We start from the raw sequence: 17,073 nt of genomic DNA, 5'->3' as shown, positions 1-17,073 counted from the left end.
CACACAGGTCTCTCCAACAACTCTGGAACCCCGAACACGTGACCCACACCTGCTTAAGTACCCCCTCCCAGACTCCTCAGCAGGCCCAGCACTCCCGCTGATTGGCTCCGAGAGGGCCATACCCAAACATAAAACCAAGCTCTCACCACTCACATGACCAGGCAGAACATCAATCAGGGCCTGGCCAGACTGGTGTTAAGGCTTACCTACTCAATTAACCCTCAGTACTGTAAGGTCCTGAGGCAAAAACTAAATTTACAAAGCGTGTGACATTTGGTCCCAAATGTCATCTGTTACAGGTAGTTTACCTTGCGTTAATTATCAATATTGCAAAGTGACAATACACAATCTACTTTATTCAAGTTATTTTTGGCTCAATGTAGTTTGAATTGCTGTGATTATATAGATTTACCTATATTATAGGATATGCTGCCTACTGCTTTTTACAGCTTCACCACTGATACCTACAGCCCACTATTACCTAGCATATATTGAGACCTTTTTTTGTGTTGTTCTACTGAAGGTAGGCTTATTGATTTTTAGCTTGATTCTCTGGGACTGCCTGCCTTTTTTCCTTGCATGCAATGAGTTTTCAGATTTTTTTTTCTGATGAACCCTTTATAGGATGACTATCCATGTATATTAAGCAGTGGTTATCTACCCTATTAATGTCATTATTGTTTTCTTTTACTACCTTCTAAGACATTTCTTACCAGGCACGTCCCCACGTATATATCTTTGTACCACCACTTGCACGCCACTATTGGGAGTCCTCTCTTTGATCACCTTCTGGTAACCCCTGCAAAAAATCTGAGTCCTTCTATCAATTTGTTATTGTTTATTGTCATGGATTACTTCCATCGCTCTCCTCTCTATAGAATATTTCATAAGCTCCCAAAGAAGCATCCAAATTGGGAAACATGTACAGCTTTTGTTGTGCATTACAACATGATTACAGGATTTGATCTTTACTAATGTTGTGCATCTACCTTATTAGAGAGATTCAGCTAGCCGTTTGCATTTTATTGCAAGATTTTGTAATGTGTGTTTTGTAATATTTGTTAAATTAAAACTTTATATATATATATATATATATATAATTTTTTTTTATAATTGGTGCCTATAAAGTCCATTTTTGTTGTCCCTTTATTTAGAAGTGTTAATAGCTTTTTTGATCTATTAAGATGGAAAGTAAATGAATAGAAGAGAAATCCAAACCAAATCAATATTTGGTGTGACCTCCCTTTGCCTTCAAAACTGCATCAATTCTTCTAGGTACACTTGCACACTGTTTTTGAAGGAACTTGGTAGGTAGGTTGTTCCAAACATATTGGAGATCTAACCACAGATATTCTATGGATGTAGGCTGCCTCAAGACCTTCTGTCTCTTAATGTAATCCCAGACAGACTCCATGAAGTTGAGATCAGGACTCTGTGAGGCCAAAACCTTCACTTCCAGGACTCCTTATTCTTCTTTACTCTGGAGATGGTTGTTAATGACATTGGCTGTATGTTTGGGGTCATTGTCCTGCTGCAGAATAAATCTGGGGCCAATCACACACCTCCCTGATGGCATGGCATGATGAATAAGTATCTGCTTGTATTTCTCAGTATTGGAGGACACCATTGGCTGGGAGGAGAATCAGGAAGACAATAGCGAATATTAATTTACTATGGTCACACAACTGGGTAGACTCTGGGTGCAGTGCTCCTTTTTTTAAAGCGAATTAGAGCCTCAGGCTTGAATCACGTGCTTCTAAAAACAAAAAAGCACAATTTGGTTCAGAATATTTTTTTTTCTCATTTTCCTCCTCTAGTCTTATGGCCAGGTGCATCTCCTGGAGCGAAAAATACAGTAGATTAGGTGCCAGGATTAGGGGGGGCCACTTATTATGGATGGGCCGCCATGTGTATTTCACTCCAGTACAAACCATCTGTACAAAAACGAAATTATGACCAGAAAATTATAAAATAATTTATTTTTTCAACACTGTACATTATATACATAGTTACATATAAAAAAAATGCAGTTCAATGGTTTTGCATCAAACAGCTTAAATTGCTGACAGAAATAATCACATTTTTAATGAAACTAATTGCAGTTGCGTCATTTCCCGTTTGATTTTTTTCAGTAATTAGATTTCAAAAGGAATACATTTACTTCAAGAAATACAAGGTTAAAAGCATGGCTCTAAATAAATTATGATCAAAAAGGAGACGAACATGTATTACACAACTAAAGGTGAATTTTTAAGCAAACATTTAAGTTTACAATTTTACTAAAACTTAAATGCACAAGTTGACACCCAGTATAAAGAGACCTTAAAGAATTGTATTTGACCATAGCAACCCATCTCCTGCTTTTTACATTCCAATGGCATAAACAGGTCTTGATTTGTTGCCTGGATGTTCATGTGCCAATCACATTAGGGAAATTAGTAATCTGACAGCTGCAGTATACATATTATGTCAAGAAAGTGTTTTTACCTGTACTGTACCTGTACTGATGAGCCACTTTAGCTGGCAGAAGAGATTTTTGGGAAGGAGTAGAAAATCCCTACAAAGGTAAGTTTACCAAGGACACAGCTTTGTGAAGCTGATCCTCGTCAATACAGGCCAGAAAAGTACTATGCTATTGCAGCAGCTACATAGCAAGACATCCTTGAATACTTAGTTCCTTTGGAAGCTTTCAGAGACTGATTAATGAACCTTACCCTCAGAGGGGGAGATTTAGGCCCCTTTCACACATGCAGACCCTATGTCTGTATTTCAGCCATCCGTTTTCGTGTGAAACACGGACATACATTCATCCCTATGGGATAGCGGGTGTCAAGGGATGAACATCACCCGTCCCCGCTATGGTCTGATTCTGCAGACGGAGGAAAATTCTATTTTTCTATCCGTCTGCAGAGCAGATCAAATGAACACGGACAGATGGTCTGTGTTCATCCGATCCCCCCCATAGGGGAGAGTGGAGATCTGACAGGATGGTCCCTGCACAGTGTGCCGGGACCACCCTGTCATCAGCCGGCTAAGCAGGGATTAACGGAGCAATCCCTGCTGAGCAAGCGGTTGTTCCTGGGGAGGATCATCACGGATCCGTCCTGTGTGAAAGGGGCCTTACTAAACCTGGCGCACACAGAATCTATTGCAGTTGTGCGTAGTACCCAATCAGCTTCTTAATCCAGCTTGTTCAATTAAAACTGGCTACACATTATACAAATTGTATGCAATCAGGCAGGCCCTTGCATTACACAGTTGAAGGTAAACCTAAAGGAAATTGAAAAAAAAAAAAAAAAAAACAACAAGTATAAATGTGTAACCAGCTTAAGCTTTGACAATAAAGCCTAGAAGCAGAGCTGCACCAGATTCTGTGTGCACCTGTATTAGTAAATCTCCCCCATAGTGTCACTAAAGAAAATCTGTGGTGAAGAACTATGGGAGATGCGATTACAGACATGTTTTTGAAAGTGCATGCATTACATCCATTATCCACAGCATGGTTTCACTATTTAAAGTGACTATGGCCTGAATACAAATCTAAAATGCCACCTGCAAAGAAAACAATATTTACATTTCCCACCATTGATCTTCACGGTACTGAAGATATACTACTGCCTAACAAATCTTCGGCATCCAAAACTTCTGAGTGTGACTAAAACATGGACCCCCCGCCGCACCTTGCAGTTCTTCCCACAAGCTATATGTCATTAAAGCACACAGTACCAATATAGGGGTCAGTGGGGATCAAACCACTGAGCTCAGTGAGGGACCAACAGTACTCCTAGCACTCCCAGAAACGTTTGATTCTGTCGATTTTTCAGGCAGTGGCATCTCTCAAATACACTGAAGACAGGGGGGCACTGGGGACATTTTTCTTCATTTTATTCTAGCAACAGAGTTGCTTTCTTAAAATGGTTGTAAACCCTATCATATACCCAGTGAAGTGAATAGCCTCAGATGATATACAGATTATGAAACAAATCTACCTACATATGTTTTGCATGTATATCTGTTGTCTTTCCCTTTCCACGCCCTTTGGAAAGTGCACATCATGATAGAAATTGCATCTCCTCATTTAGCAGTGGGTGTGAAGTCTGATCTTACACTGTGTGAGAGTTGATCGGAGGAAAGGCACGCCCCCTCTTCCACATAAGCAGAGTAATGAAGGAACTTGCAGAGCTGCAGTCTGAATAACAAGATCCCTGCTAATCTCTAAGTTCCCTCCCCGACACAAATTTTCAGCTGCTTTTATCGATTGTGTCAGGGGGCTTGTCAGAACTTGTCATGCTGATAATAGAGGAATGGAGCAGCAGAAAGACACGGGACTTAGAGCTTTGGAGAGGGATAAGTAAACATTATAGATATATGTGCTTAGGTCAAATTTCATGAATAGAGTTTACAACCGCTTTAAGTCACTCTCCTGCAACAATCATGCCCAAGTTAGGAACCTGAAAACTGACACTTATTTCCATGTTAAAGAATCACAAAGCAGAGAAGGTAGGACAAAGCGGGAAACCAGAGCATGCAACTTTCAAATTAAGTCAGCAATGGAAGCTACAATGCGTTTTTGCCAACAGGGTTGCATTTAAGCAAATATAAATTTGGCATCTAGCTTGCCCAAAGCCTTTCATGAGTTGCTATTGAAAGGATAAATAATTTACAAATATTTTTATTAAAATAGTTAATTTTTTTAATTCTACAGTCATACAACCTTAACTGATATAAACAGGTCACTGAATGTATAAAGTGAGCAGGGATGCTATGGGATATACAACACATTTATTTGGATTCATGTTTTTTTTTTAATCTCAAATCACAGTTGCATGACCTGCAATAACTGAAGTATACCTCTTGTATACATCAGACAGATTTTGCATTCTCATACAGGAATGAAAAACCTGCTTGAGGCAGGTCAGAAGGTCAAATGCACCAGTTAATGAATTCCAAATAGTCTCAGAAGAATTTAATCATCGACTCAGGCCTTTAAGAAGATATAACATTGGGAAATATGCATTTGTTTTACCTTTTGCTTACATACACGCTAAAGGATAAGGTCACCTTTCAAGAAAAAAAATAAATGCACATATTTTTGCAGGGAAAAAAAAAGTGCATTATTTTTTTTCCTGCAGGAGCTTGGAAAGTATTGCACCTGTGATCAGTGAGTGCAATGGTCAGGCTCCTATGCACCAGTCCTGCAGCTTTCTGCCTGTACCTTCATATGGACTATCTGTTATAAGCTGTAGTTCATTAATTCACAGGAAACAAATTGAATGATGTAGCTGTGTGGTTGGAGCCAAGCACTGCCACGTTTTTAAATTGTGACAGTGGGTGCGGAGAGATCGCCCTGCTACTGTCACACCGAGGAGGGGTGCAGGGAACCGATGGCAGGAGCTAGAAAATTTTACATGTTCCACCTTAAATAAAGGTGAACTTAGCCTTTACCTGTCTATTTTATTAAGCATATGATAAAAAAATAAATAAGCCATAGTTGCTTTATGTGAAAGCAGATTAAGGGCTTGTAAATATAAGCATTTGTTTCTGAATTGCTGTTCTTCCCCAAAAGTCAATGTGAAGACATAATAAGTCAAACAAAAAAGCATACTTAATTTAATTGTTGGGAGACATAGGCAGCTAAAGTTTTAGACAATCCTCAAGTATTCCTGTAATAGTGCTTGCCCCAACCCTCTCCGTCCTACTGCTAAATAAGACTACTGGACCTCTCAAAGTATTTGTTTCATCACATACTAAGTTTGAATTGACCAGATGTGTGTAGGGGTTGCTTACAACGTGGATGCGAAAGTTATATGGAGTTGGAAAAATTATATGACTCTTACATGTGAATAGAGCCCTCCTGTTATTTCTTTGCTCAATACCATTGATTGTAGACAAGTCAATTTTCAAATTTGTGTTAATGTCTTCCAAAATTACATAATTCCACATACGAACCTAATAGAGTAAAATACTGAACGGTACACATATGCCTAAACCAACCCAGTACAGAAACTTTAGTTCTTTCCAAAGTCAACCTACAAAATAAAAATTAAATAACTTTAAGAGGGGAAAGATGGTGCACTTTGGAATTTGCAAACCAACTGAAGCAGATCTGTATTCAGTGAACCCCAATTTCTTGAAAAAGTTACTGCTCACATGAAAACATGAGCACCAAATTCTTGCACTGATGAGTTTTCACCCTGAACATTTCCTGTACAAGCCCATTCTGTCAGTGCCGAGTGTGTGATGTAAAAATTTCATTGGGAATTCTACTTATATTCTCTCTCTGTACAGGCAGAAAAAAAACACATGGCAAAACCATCTAGAAAAAGACATTCACAATGCTCCTTTATGGAGGTAGCATATACATGTCACCTTTCCTACTCCTCATCACAAGCCTCCATCAAACCCATTTGGCCGAAACAATTTAGTTCACGCTTTCCTGTGCATATCTCCACATATTGGAAGTTTAATTCGCTTATATTTTGCCTTCCCTGGTTCCTCCTATTTTGCCTCATTAACTTGCCAATTACATTTTGAATTGTTTTCATGACATACCTTATTTTATACCCAGTGGTTTTTGTACTACTCCATACAATATAGGCAGATCAAGGCTGGAGGAAGGGACAAACATAGCATCCTGCACCATTACTCCTCACAAGAACTTTCAGTCCTGATGCAAGCAGTAGACTGGCTCTTATGAGGATGATATCAGAATGCCTCCATGGGTATATGCCAGTCTGGAGCAGTGATAGCTCCTAGGCAAACTGCACTTGCATGCAGACTGTCTTAGATAATGCCCACATACAATACTGAGCATACAAGATTGACAAAACTGAAATCCAATTAATGAAAGGGGTAGGACAGGGACAGTAGAGAGCTAGATCATGTTGGATGTCCTCCAACCAGGAAATGAAGTAGGTTTTAACTTTCTGCAGCTTCTAATGCATACTGTGCAAGACTGAAGGCAAGATGGGAGTTCAGCATGAACTGCTAAGTCTTGTGGTTAAAATTATAAGAGAGGTGACATCCAAGTTCCAGCAACAATCCTTAGGATTTCAGAACTGGCAAGAATCTTCAAACATAGTTTTTTTTATATTGTTGTATCCAATCTGACAGCTTAATAGTGAAAACAATAATTATACCTATACAGATCTTAACAAATCACCTTCAGCATTTGAAGGCCGCCAGCCTTGGTAATAAAATGCTTTATACATCCATAAGTGCTAAACTTAAATTGCCAGTTTGTGCTATTCTACAGTTTTTCCTTCCCATGATCCTATTGTGCTTTAGTAATAAGGAAACCCTTTATAAAATAAATATAGAGGCTGCCATTGCTGGCCTCACCTCCCGAAAACACTAGTTTCCTGGATGGCATGTGGAGCCTTTTGATTTCATATGTTAAACCACTGACCAAAAAAGTATGCTCATAAGGTTTTCTATAATTCCTCCCCAATGTGCATACTTATTCCATGGCAGTGAGCAAATGTTTTGATGCTAAAGATTTAGCATAACAGCCAGGCAACTAGAGTTTTTAAGAGGGGCTCAGCTGCTTAGTAAATAGGTTAAGGTAATTACAAAAGTGATACTACAGTGAAAGGTTGTGTATATTGGACTGCTTCTTGTCATCTATAGAGAATTTTGGATAGATCATCATAAGGATTGGCAAACTGAGTATTTATCTAATCAAAACTCATAAGGAATACTCGTTACAAGTCTTAATTATTCCACATTCTGCTGAACATCAACCCAAGAAGAGTAGGGCTTGATATCCAAAAGGTGCTGGAGGCAGAATTAGAACTACCAAAGTCTGTGGATAGACAGCGCTCCACCAACAGTCAACAAACATAGTGAGAACGCAGGGTATAAAGGCTGCTGGAGGAACCAGGGCCTGGTGTGTGGGAACTTGGGAATTGCTTAGCAAGTGTTTGAAATACCTAAAAAACTCCCCCTTTTGCAGCCTGAGGAGAGGGTAGTCAGCGACACACATAAAAAAAAATATATATATTTTTAGAAAAACTATACGAAAGAAACCACAGGTAGGTTACTATAAAACAAAACTGAAATCACTTTACACTTTACAATATCCAGGTTGACTCCATAGAAATCCATAGTACTTGTGTTCTGAGATCCATTGCACAGCAACATATAGAAACCTACAGCTCAGAAGGAGCCAATAATTTAACTTTAAATAAATAAATAGAACTTTTTCACATTCTTGGACTATACACAAAAAGTTATAAAAAGGTTTTCTTTTCATCTAGAATTAATGCATGATTAATTTACATTAGTAACAAGGCAAATAAAGCTATATATACAAAAATAAAGATAATGAAATGATGGCATTGTGTGCAGCAATTAAAAAAACATTTAGTCACTCCATTATTCATCGACTTCCATGAAAATATCACTGAAAAAGTACTCTGACACTGTAGCAGCATCTTCTTCTGTGGCAAGCTCCTGTGATTTGGGGGACTCCTGAGTTATGGTGTCCAGATTCTCAGAAACCTTAAAAGGGAAAAACAAACTTTTTTACTTAAATTCATAGCTTAACTTTTTCAAAAATTTCAATTCACTATTACATACAGTGTAAACTATTCACAGCACTTCACTTTTTTTCCACATTTTGTTATGTTACAGTCTTATTTCAAAAAGGATTAACTTCATTATTTTCCTCAAAATTCTACAAACACCCCATAATGACAGCATGGAAGAAGTTACTTGGTTTGAAATCTTTGCAAATTTATTAAAAATAAAAAACAAAAAATAAAAATCACATTTACATAAGTATTCACAGTCTTTGCTCAATACTTTGTTGAAGCACCTTTAGCACCAATTACAGCCTCAAGTCTTTTAAGTATGATGCTACAAGCTTGGCACACCTATTTTTGGGCAGTTTCTCCCATTCTTCTTTGCAGGACCTCTGAAGCTCCATCAGGTTGTATGGGGAGCATCGGTGCACAGCCATTTTCAGATCTCTCCAGAGATGTTCAAACCGGGTTCAAGTCTGGGCTCTGGCTGGGCCACTCAAGGACATTCACAGAGTTGTCCCATAGCCACACCTTTGTTATCTTGGATATGTGCTTAAGGTTTTTTTCCTGTTGGAAGATGAACCTTCGCCCCAGTCTGAGGTACACAGCGCTCTGGAGGTTTTCATCAAGGATTTCTCTGCACATTGATGTATTAATTTTTTCCCTCTATCCTGACTAGTCTCCCAGTTCCTGCCACTGAAAAACATCCTCAGAGCATGAAGCTGCCACCACCAAGCTTCTCTGTAGGAATGGTATTGGCCAGGTGATTAGCGGTGCCTAGTTTCCTCCAGACATGACACTTGCCAATCTTTGTTTCATCAGACCAGAGAATTTTGTTTCTCATGATCGAGAGTCCTTCAGGTGCCTTTTGGCAAACTCCAGGCGGGCTGTCATGTGCCTTTTACTGAGGAGTGGCTTCTGTCTGGCCACTCTACCATACAGGCCTGATTGGTGGAGTGCTGCAGAGATGGTTGCTCTTCTGGGCGGTCCTCCTCTCCCCACAAACACTGGAGCTCTGTCAGAGTGACCATCGGGTTCTTGGTCACCTCCCTGACTAAGATACTTTTCCCCCTGATCGCTCAGTTTTGCCGGGCAGCCCACTCTAGGAAGAGTGCTGGTGGGTCCAAACTTCTTCCATTTACGGATGATGGAGGCCACTGTGCTCATTGGTACCTTCAATGTTTCAGAAATGTTTCTGTACCCTTCCCCAGCTCTGTGCCTCGATACAATCCTGTATTGGAGGTCTACAGATAATTCCTTGGACTGCATGGCTTGGTTTGGGTTTGACATGCACTGTTAACTGGACCTTATATAGACAGGTGTGCGCCTTTCCAAATCATGTCTAATCAACTGAATTGACCACAGGTGGACTCCAGTCAAGCTGTAGAAACATCTCAAGGATAAGGGGAAATGGGATGCACCTGAGCTAAATTTTGAGCATCATGGCAAAGGCTGTGAATACTTATGTACATGTGATTTTTCATTTTTTTATTTTTAATAAATTTGAAAAGATTTAAAACAAACTTTTCACATTGTCATTAGGGGGTATTGTTTGTAGAATTTTGAGGAAAAAGGGAATTTAATCCATTTTGGAATAAGGCTGTAACATAACTTGTGCTTTTTCATGCAGGGCAAGGCAACACGCTCACTTTAATGCATGGCGTTCCTCTAAAAAAAAAAAAACATAAAATTTTTCTTTGCTTCCCTGAAGCACCGTTGACTGCTGGGAGCAGAGAGAACTATCCTTTATTTCCAAGTATTGAGAACAAAACTCTCTCTCCCTGACTCTTCCTTGAGGACTAGCTATAACGTGAACATGCTGCTTGGCCCTGTGGGGATCTCATCAGTTTCACTTTAATGAACACAATTTCTGACAGCCAAAGACAACAGAAAATAAAAATATGACAGCCTGGGATCTGCTGTATAGTATGCAACCATCAAATTAGATTACTACTACTGCTTTTGCACAGATTTTTCTTTTCAGACTTGGTGCTTACAAGTTAAAATATTTATTTTTTGCTAAAAAATTATATAGAACCCCCAAAACATTATATATTATTTTTTCAGACACCCTAGAGAATAAAATGTCGTTACAATACTTTATGTCACACCGTATTTGAGCAGCAGTCTAACAAGCACATTTAAAAAAAAAGAAAACAGTAAAGTTAGCCCAATTTTTTTTTAATATTGTGAAAGATAATGTTACGCCGAGTAAATTGATGCTCAATATGTCATGCTTCAAAATTTGTGGAATGGCAACAAACATTTACCCCTAAAAGCCGACATAGGTCACGTTTAAAAATTCCTTCAGGTTATCGGTTTTGAGTTACAGAGGAGGTCTTGCTGCTAGCATTGTTGCTCTCACTCCAACGATCGCGGCGATACTTCACATGTGTGCATTGAACACCATACGTGGCCACAACTTTCGTATGCGCTACGGGTTACTTTTATTCCTATTACAAGAAATGTAAACATTCCTTGTAATAGAGAAAAAGCATGACAGGACCTCCTAAATGTGAGAGCTGGGGTCAAAAAGACCTCAGATCTGATATTTACACTAAAATGCAATAAAAAAAAAATTGAATACTTTTGCAAAAGAAAAAATATCCCCTTTAAGACTGGAGGGGGGGAAATTATGTCGCTTCTGCCCTCCAATGTTATGGAGCCGAGCGGGGGCCATCTTTCCCTCATGCTGCATCCAGCCTGTAAGGGGAAGTGTCCCTTCCCTCCAATCAGCTCTCCCAACTGAGCTCTGCAGTGTGTAATTTCAGCACTCCACCCCTTTTTTTTTTTTTCAAATATAAAGTTTTATTAAACTCCAACCATGGGGCGGGGGCCCAGCATTACAAACAGTGGTACATAAAATGCCAAGCTTGCAGCAGCTAATCAGAGAAAGGGGTAACCATACATTGTACAGTATAGCTTGTGGGCATGGAACTAAAGTACAGGAGGGTTCATTTACATCCAATATATCTCTGTACGACAATGCTATTTACTTGGGGGTGCATAATTGTGGGGATCACCGCACCAATTTTCAAAAGGGTGGAGGGTCAATGATTACATAAGGGGGAAGGGAGGGGGGATAGAGAGGGAAGAAGAGAAGGGGGGTAGAAAAGTAGGGAGGAGAGGAAGGAGGGGAGAGACATGGCGGCAGTTAGCATCAGGAGGACTGTGTATGGGGGGTGTGCAGAGGGGGCTTATCCTTGTCTCAGGAGGCACTGACACTCGTCAGAAAAAATAAAGACTTTCCTGATGTCCCAAGTTTTCTTATGGGATTCCCGCTTGTGCTGTGCTGGGAGTATCAGGTCCTCAAACTTCTTCACCTCCTCCACCTTCCTCAGCCAAAGTGCTGTGGAAGGGGGGGGATTGCTGTCTCCACAGCAGAGGGATGCAAGCCTTGGCAGGTGCCTCAGAAGTGACTTCTTATAACTTAATAGGAATCTTGGAATGGTGTAGAAGGAAAAATGCCACGTCGTCTGGAATGTTGTATTCCGTGAATTTCTGAGATATACGACGGACTCCGTCCCAAAACTCTTTCAATCTGGGACAGGACCAGAAGATGTGGATTAGCGTTCCCTTCTCCTCGGCAGAGCGCCAACATCTATCCGAAGAGGAGGGAATACATTTCTGTAGTCTGAAGGGTGTCAGGTACCAGCGAGTAAGTAACTTAAAATTAGTTTCCTGTACTTTTGTGCAAGGGGATGTCTTAAGGGTTAAGGAAATGATCCGTTGTGTTTGTGCTGTGGAGAATGTACATCCCAGGTCTCTCTCCCATCTGGCTATACACAGTAATTGTGGTTGTTCTTTCGGGGTATTGAGCAGAGCATACGTTTGGGACAAAACATGGGATATGGGACGTGTATCTGAGCAGAGGTCCTCAAATGTTGTTAGTGGGCGAGAGAAGTCTTGGGAAGTCAGTGAATGGAGAAAATGGTGAAGTTGAATCGCCTTCCAGAAGGGAAGTCCAAATACTCCTGACCGGTCCATTAGTTCCGAGATAGATGGCGACTTCCCACCTGACACGAATTTGCCTGCAACATCTAAGCTTGACTCTCTAAGTGAGGGGTATTCTGAGGATCGTAATCCCAGTTCAAAGGAAGGGTTGCCTAAAATTGGAAGCAAAGGGGAACACCTGGATGTAAGAGAGGTGTGTTTGGCGGTCATGTGGCTATGCCTAAGGGTGACCCCAAGCAGGGGGTGTAGCTTCAGTTCAGAAGGCAGTGCCTCAAAGCACCACAGAGCCCCTTTCAGAGGGATATGAGTTTGAGCCTGTTCAACCATTATTCAAAGTTTGTAGGACTCATTAAAGCGAGTCCGCCGCAGTGCTTGGGTAAAGTTGGTTGTGATCGAATCCTAGGTTTTTTATGTGCCCATACAAATTTAGTAAGGAGGGCTCTCACCTGTTTAAAAAACGAGGGTGGGATCTGCATGGGCAGAGCTTGGAAAAGTTATATGAATGTGGGGAGTATGCACACACATTTTGATAAGGTTACACCTACCGAACCAGGAATGAAAGCCCGGTTGCCATCTCTCAAGGAGAGTGCGGGTCTTAGCCAATAGGGGTGGGGGTGGGGAAATTGAGAGCAAATGTCGGGAGGTAGACGTGTACCTAGGGATGTTAGTGCTGTATCCGTCCATTTGAAACCAAAATTTGCTTGGAGAGTGTAATATAATGAGGGGGGCAGCTACGCCCATAGCGGCTGATTTAGAGAAATTAATTTTAACCCTTTCCCGCCGAGCGTACGCAGATGTGCGTACTCGGCTTCCGGGGGGTATACCGGGATGATGCCCACACCTGCAGGCATCATCCCGGTACCGTTTTGTTCAGCGGGCGATTGGCTATCCAGGCATAACAACCGATGCGGCTAAAAGCCGCTCGGCTGTTATGCCGGAGGAGCGGGAGGGGACGTCCCCCCTCCCGCCGCTGATACCGGTGCTCCCGCTCGATCGGGAGCACCGATTCGCCATCCGATTCCTCCGGCCGCTGGGGAGGAACTGGAACAAAGCCGTAATCGGCTTCGTTCCAGTCTCCTCATAGTAAACACGGAAGCAACGTCATGACGTCACTTCCCGTTTACTCGGCTGCCAATGGCGCCGGTTTTAAAAAAATATCCGGTATTCGGAATCGCCGTTTTCGGCGATCTGAATACACTGAAGTCTAAAGGGGGGGGGGGGTCTTTAAGACCCCCGATCCCTCCATAAAGAGTACCTGTCACCGCCTATTACTGTCACAAGGGATGTTTACATTCCTTGTGACAGCAATAAAAGTGATCAATTTTTTTTTTTTTTTTTAAACAATTTAGTCATTTTAAAAGAAATAAAAACATAAAAACATTTTTTTTAAAGCACCCGCCGTCCCCGCGAGCTCGCGAAGCAAAGAAAACGCATACGGAAGTCGCGCCCGCGTATGTAAACGGTGTTCAAATCACACATGTGAGGTATCGCCGCGATCGTCAGAGCGAGAGCAATAATTCTAGCACTAGACCTCCTCTGTAACGCTAACCTGGTAACTGTAAAAAATGTTTAAAGCGTCGCCTATTGAGATTTTTAGGTACCGTACTTTGTCGTCAATCCACAAGTGCGTGCAATTATAAAGTGTGACATGTTTGGTATCTATTTACTCGGCGTAACATTATCTTTCACATTATGCAAAGAAATTGGGCTCATTTTACTGTTTTTTTTTTTATTCATGAAAGTGTCCCTTTTCCCAAAAAGTTGCATTTAAAACACCGCTGCGCAAATACCGTGTGACATAAAATAATGCAACAATCGCCGTATTATTCTCTAGAGTTTCTGTTAAAAAAATATATATAATGTTTGGGGGTTCAAAGTAATTTTCTAGTAGAAAATATGGATTTTAACTTGTAAACACCAAATTCCAAAAATAGGCTTAGTCATGAAAGGGTTAAGTTAAGAAACAGCTTCATATATTCTGAATTTGCGAAGGAGGACTGGCAGCGAGATGGTGGGGTTTGTCAGTGAGAAGAGGAGGTCATCTGCATATGCAGAGATTTTATATTGGGAGTTACCTACTCCAAGCCCGGTTATGTCTGGGTTCAGCCAGATGGTGCAGAGGAATGGCTCCAAAGAAATGGCAAAGAGGAGGGGGGATAGTGGGCATCCCTGTCTTGTACCATTCCTAATGGGAAAAGCTTCTGAGAGCACACCATTCGACTTCACCTGAGCTGAAGGGTTAGAGTACACGCTACCAATCCATCTCAGCATCTTGTCTCCCAGGCCTATGTGGTGGAGGACAGAAAACATATATTTCCAATTCACCCTATCAAACGCTTTCTCAGCGTCGGTGCTCACGAATACACAGGGGGATTTGGATGTAGCTGCCATCCGGATGAGGTTAAGGACCTTAATGGTGTTTTCTCTAGCCTCTCTGTTGGGTGTGAACCCAACCTGGTCAAGATGTACCAAGTGCTGGAGATGTTGTGAGAGCCTATTAGCTATAATTTTTAAAAAAATCCTCAGGTCAGTGTTTAGTAGGGAAATGGGTCGGTAGCTGCCACACAGGCCCGGGTCCTTCCCCTCCTTGTGGATTAGGGAAATATGGGCTCTCAAGGTGTCTCTGGGAAAATCCGAACCCGAACCCAATGCATTAAAAATTTTTACCATGCGTGGGCCTAAGAGGAGGAGGAGGAGGGCCTTATAATATTGGGCAGTATACCCGTCGGGACCTGGGGCTTTGCCTGACTTCAAAGAGTTCACAACCCCCTGAAATTCTTCCAGGGTGATTGGTTCCTCTAGGATATCTAGGATATCTCACATCTCAGTAGGGAGAGCCTGAATTTGGGAGTCTACGTTATATTTGTCCACAGATGGCTGGTCAGAGGGGGTTATAGAGGTTAGGGTAAAAATCATGGAAACCTTTGGAGATCTGTGTCGGAGTCGCAACCCTTTGGCCATCAGGGCATGTTATCTGTGGGATATATGATGCAGATTTCACTTTGACAGCGTTAGCCAGCAACCTCCCACACTTGTCTCCCGATTCATAGGATAGTTTACGGCCAAATTGCAGTGATGCCTTTGCTCGGTAATGTAAAAGATCTGTAATCTGAGTACGGAGAGATCTCAAATTCGCCTCAAGGGTCGTTGTAGGGGCGTGTTTATGTGGTGCCTCCGCCGAGGCCAACTGGCAAAGCAAGTCGGTCAGGAGCTTGTTTCTTTTCATTTTAATAGCTGCTCCATGTTTGATAAGAATACCCCTTATAACATACTTGTGAGTTTCCCATAGTACCCCGGGATCACAATCTCGGGTGTCATTTTCCCGAAAGTATAAATCGAGTCCCCTGGAGACATCTGCCAAGACCTCCGGGGTCTGGAGGAGGCTCTCATTCAGGCGCCAGAATAAGGATCTGGGCGAGGGGCTCTTGGATAGGGTGTAAGTAAGGGATATAGGGGCATGATCTGACCACGTAATGTGACCTATTGAGGAGGAATCCACTAGGTGTAGTTGGTCATGGGGTATAAGGGGAAGAGTAGAAAGTGTAATCCATTTCGTCGGTGTGTTGAAGACGCCAGACGTCGTGCAGTTGGGTATTACGTGGTGTTTGTGCGATCCGTTTTCTACAAGCGGGGGGACAAGAGAATCAGTGGGATATTTAAATCTCCCCCAATAATAAGTTGACCTTCCCTAAACGCCGGGAGCTTGGTGTGTCTGAGAAATTTGTCTTGGCCCTTGCTGGGGGCGTATAGAGTCCCAAGAGTAAGCTTGACCTCTCCTATTTGGCCTTTTCAAAATAGAAGTCGCCTTGGTAGTTTATTTGAGACCAACACGAGACCCCCCCTCGATTGGGATATAGGGTTGGTGGAATGGTAAGCCTGCTGAAAAAACTTGTTTTGCAAAAATGGTAGTCTATCATTTATAAATGGGTCTCTTGGATATAGGCTACATCAGTATGAGATTTCTTAAGGTCTTGTAAAAGCATCCGTCTCTTCTCTGGGGTATTTAAACCCTTTACATTAAGGGAAGTCACTTTGAAGGAACTTACCGGCATGTCTCCAGGGGGGGGAGAGGGAGGAGCGAGGGGAAGGATTAAAACCTCCCTCAGTAAGGCAGAGGAATAAGGAAGTGGGGACAGAGTGATGGGGAAGGGATGGGAGAGTCGGTCAAAGTCTTTAGGTTCTCTGCCGACAGTTAATGGGTAGGGGGTGGGTAGACGAGGGAGGAAAGGTTAAGGAGGGAAACTAAGAGTTCAAGTAAGAAAAACTTGAAATGCGGCCGCCCACAAATGGGTGTCCACAAGGGCCTAAGTGGGGCGGGGGAGGACACAAACCGGCAAATAGGAGCCCGGGTCCTCCTCCCACCCCAGCATCCATCATTAGAGCCGTCCAGGCGGCTATACTTATGCAAAGGAAAACTGTAAATCATAAACATTGATCAAACATAAAAACTTAAAGCAGCATAACAAGGTTACTTACATAACACAGCAAGGAAGTATAAAGCGTGGTAGGTTGTGAGCACAATTTTTCTCCCTCCACAGCACAGCCCTAGGCTCTGCGCACTAAGATCACCCCAACGAGGTGACACTCATACAGG

At 41.8% G+C, this 17,073-nt stretch overlaps 1 protein-coding gene across 3 annotated transcripts in view; it reads right to left on the bottom strand.

Moving 5' to 3' along the window:
* Window positions 1-1,960: 1,960 nt before the first annotated feature.
* Window positions 1,961-17,073, bottom strand: part of BDP1 (BDP1 general transcription factor IIIB subunit) — a 180,297-nt gene continuing 165,184 nt past the window's right edge. For all 3 annotated transcript variants that reach the window (XM_077462491.1, XM_077462492.1, XM_077462493.1), the window contains one exon: window positions 1,961-8,502. In XM_077462491.1, the coding sequence (XP_077318617.1) occupies window positions 8,377-8,502 (126 nt within the window). In that variant the 3' untranslated portion in view covers window positions 1,961-8,376. The remainder of the gene's footprint in view (window positions 8,503-17,073) is intronic.

This window comes from Lithobates pipiens, unplaced genomic scaffold, assembly GCF_037356315.1.
Source record: "Lithobates pipiens isolate NorthernLeopardFrog02 unplaced genomic scaffold, aLitPip1_a1.2 Scaffold_3, whole genome shotgun sequence".
In the NCBI taxonomy this organism is placed as follows: Eukaryota; Metazoa; Chordata; class Amphibia; order Anura; family Ranidae; genus Lithobates; species Lithobates pipiens.
The sequence above is the reverse complement of the archived record's forward strand: the minus strand, read 5'-3'. Positions and strand labels throughout refer to the sequence as shown.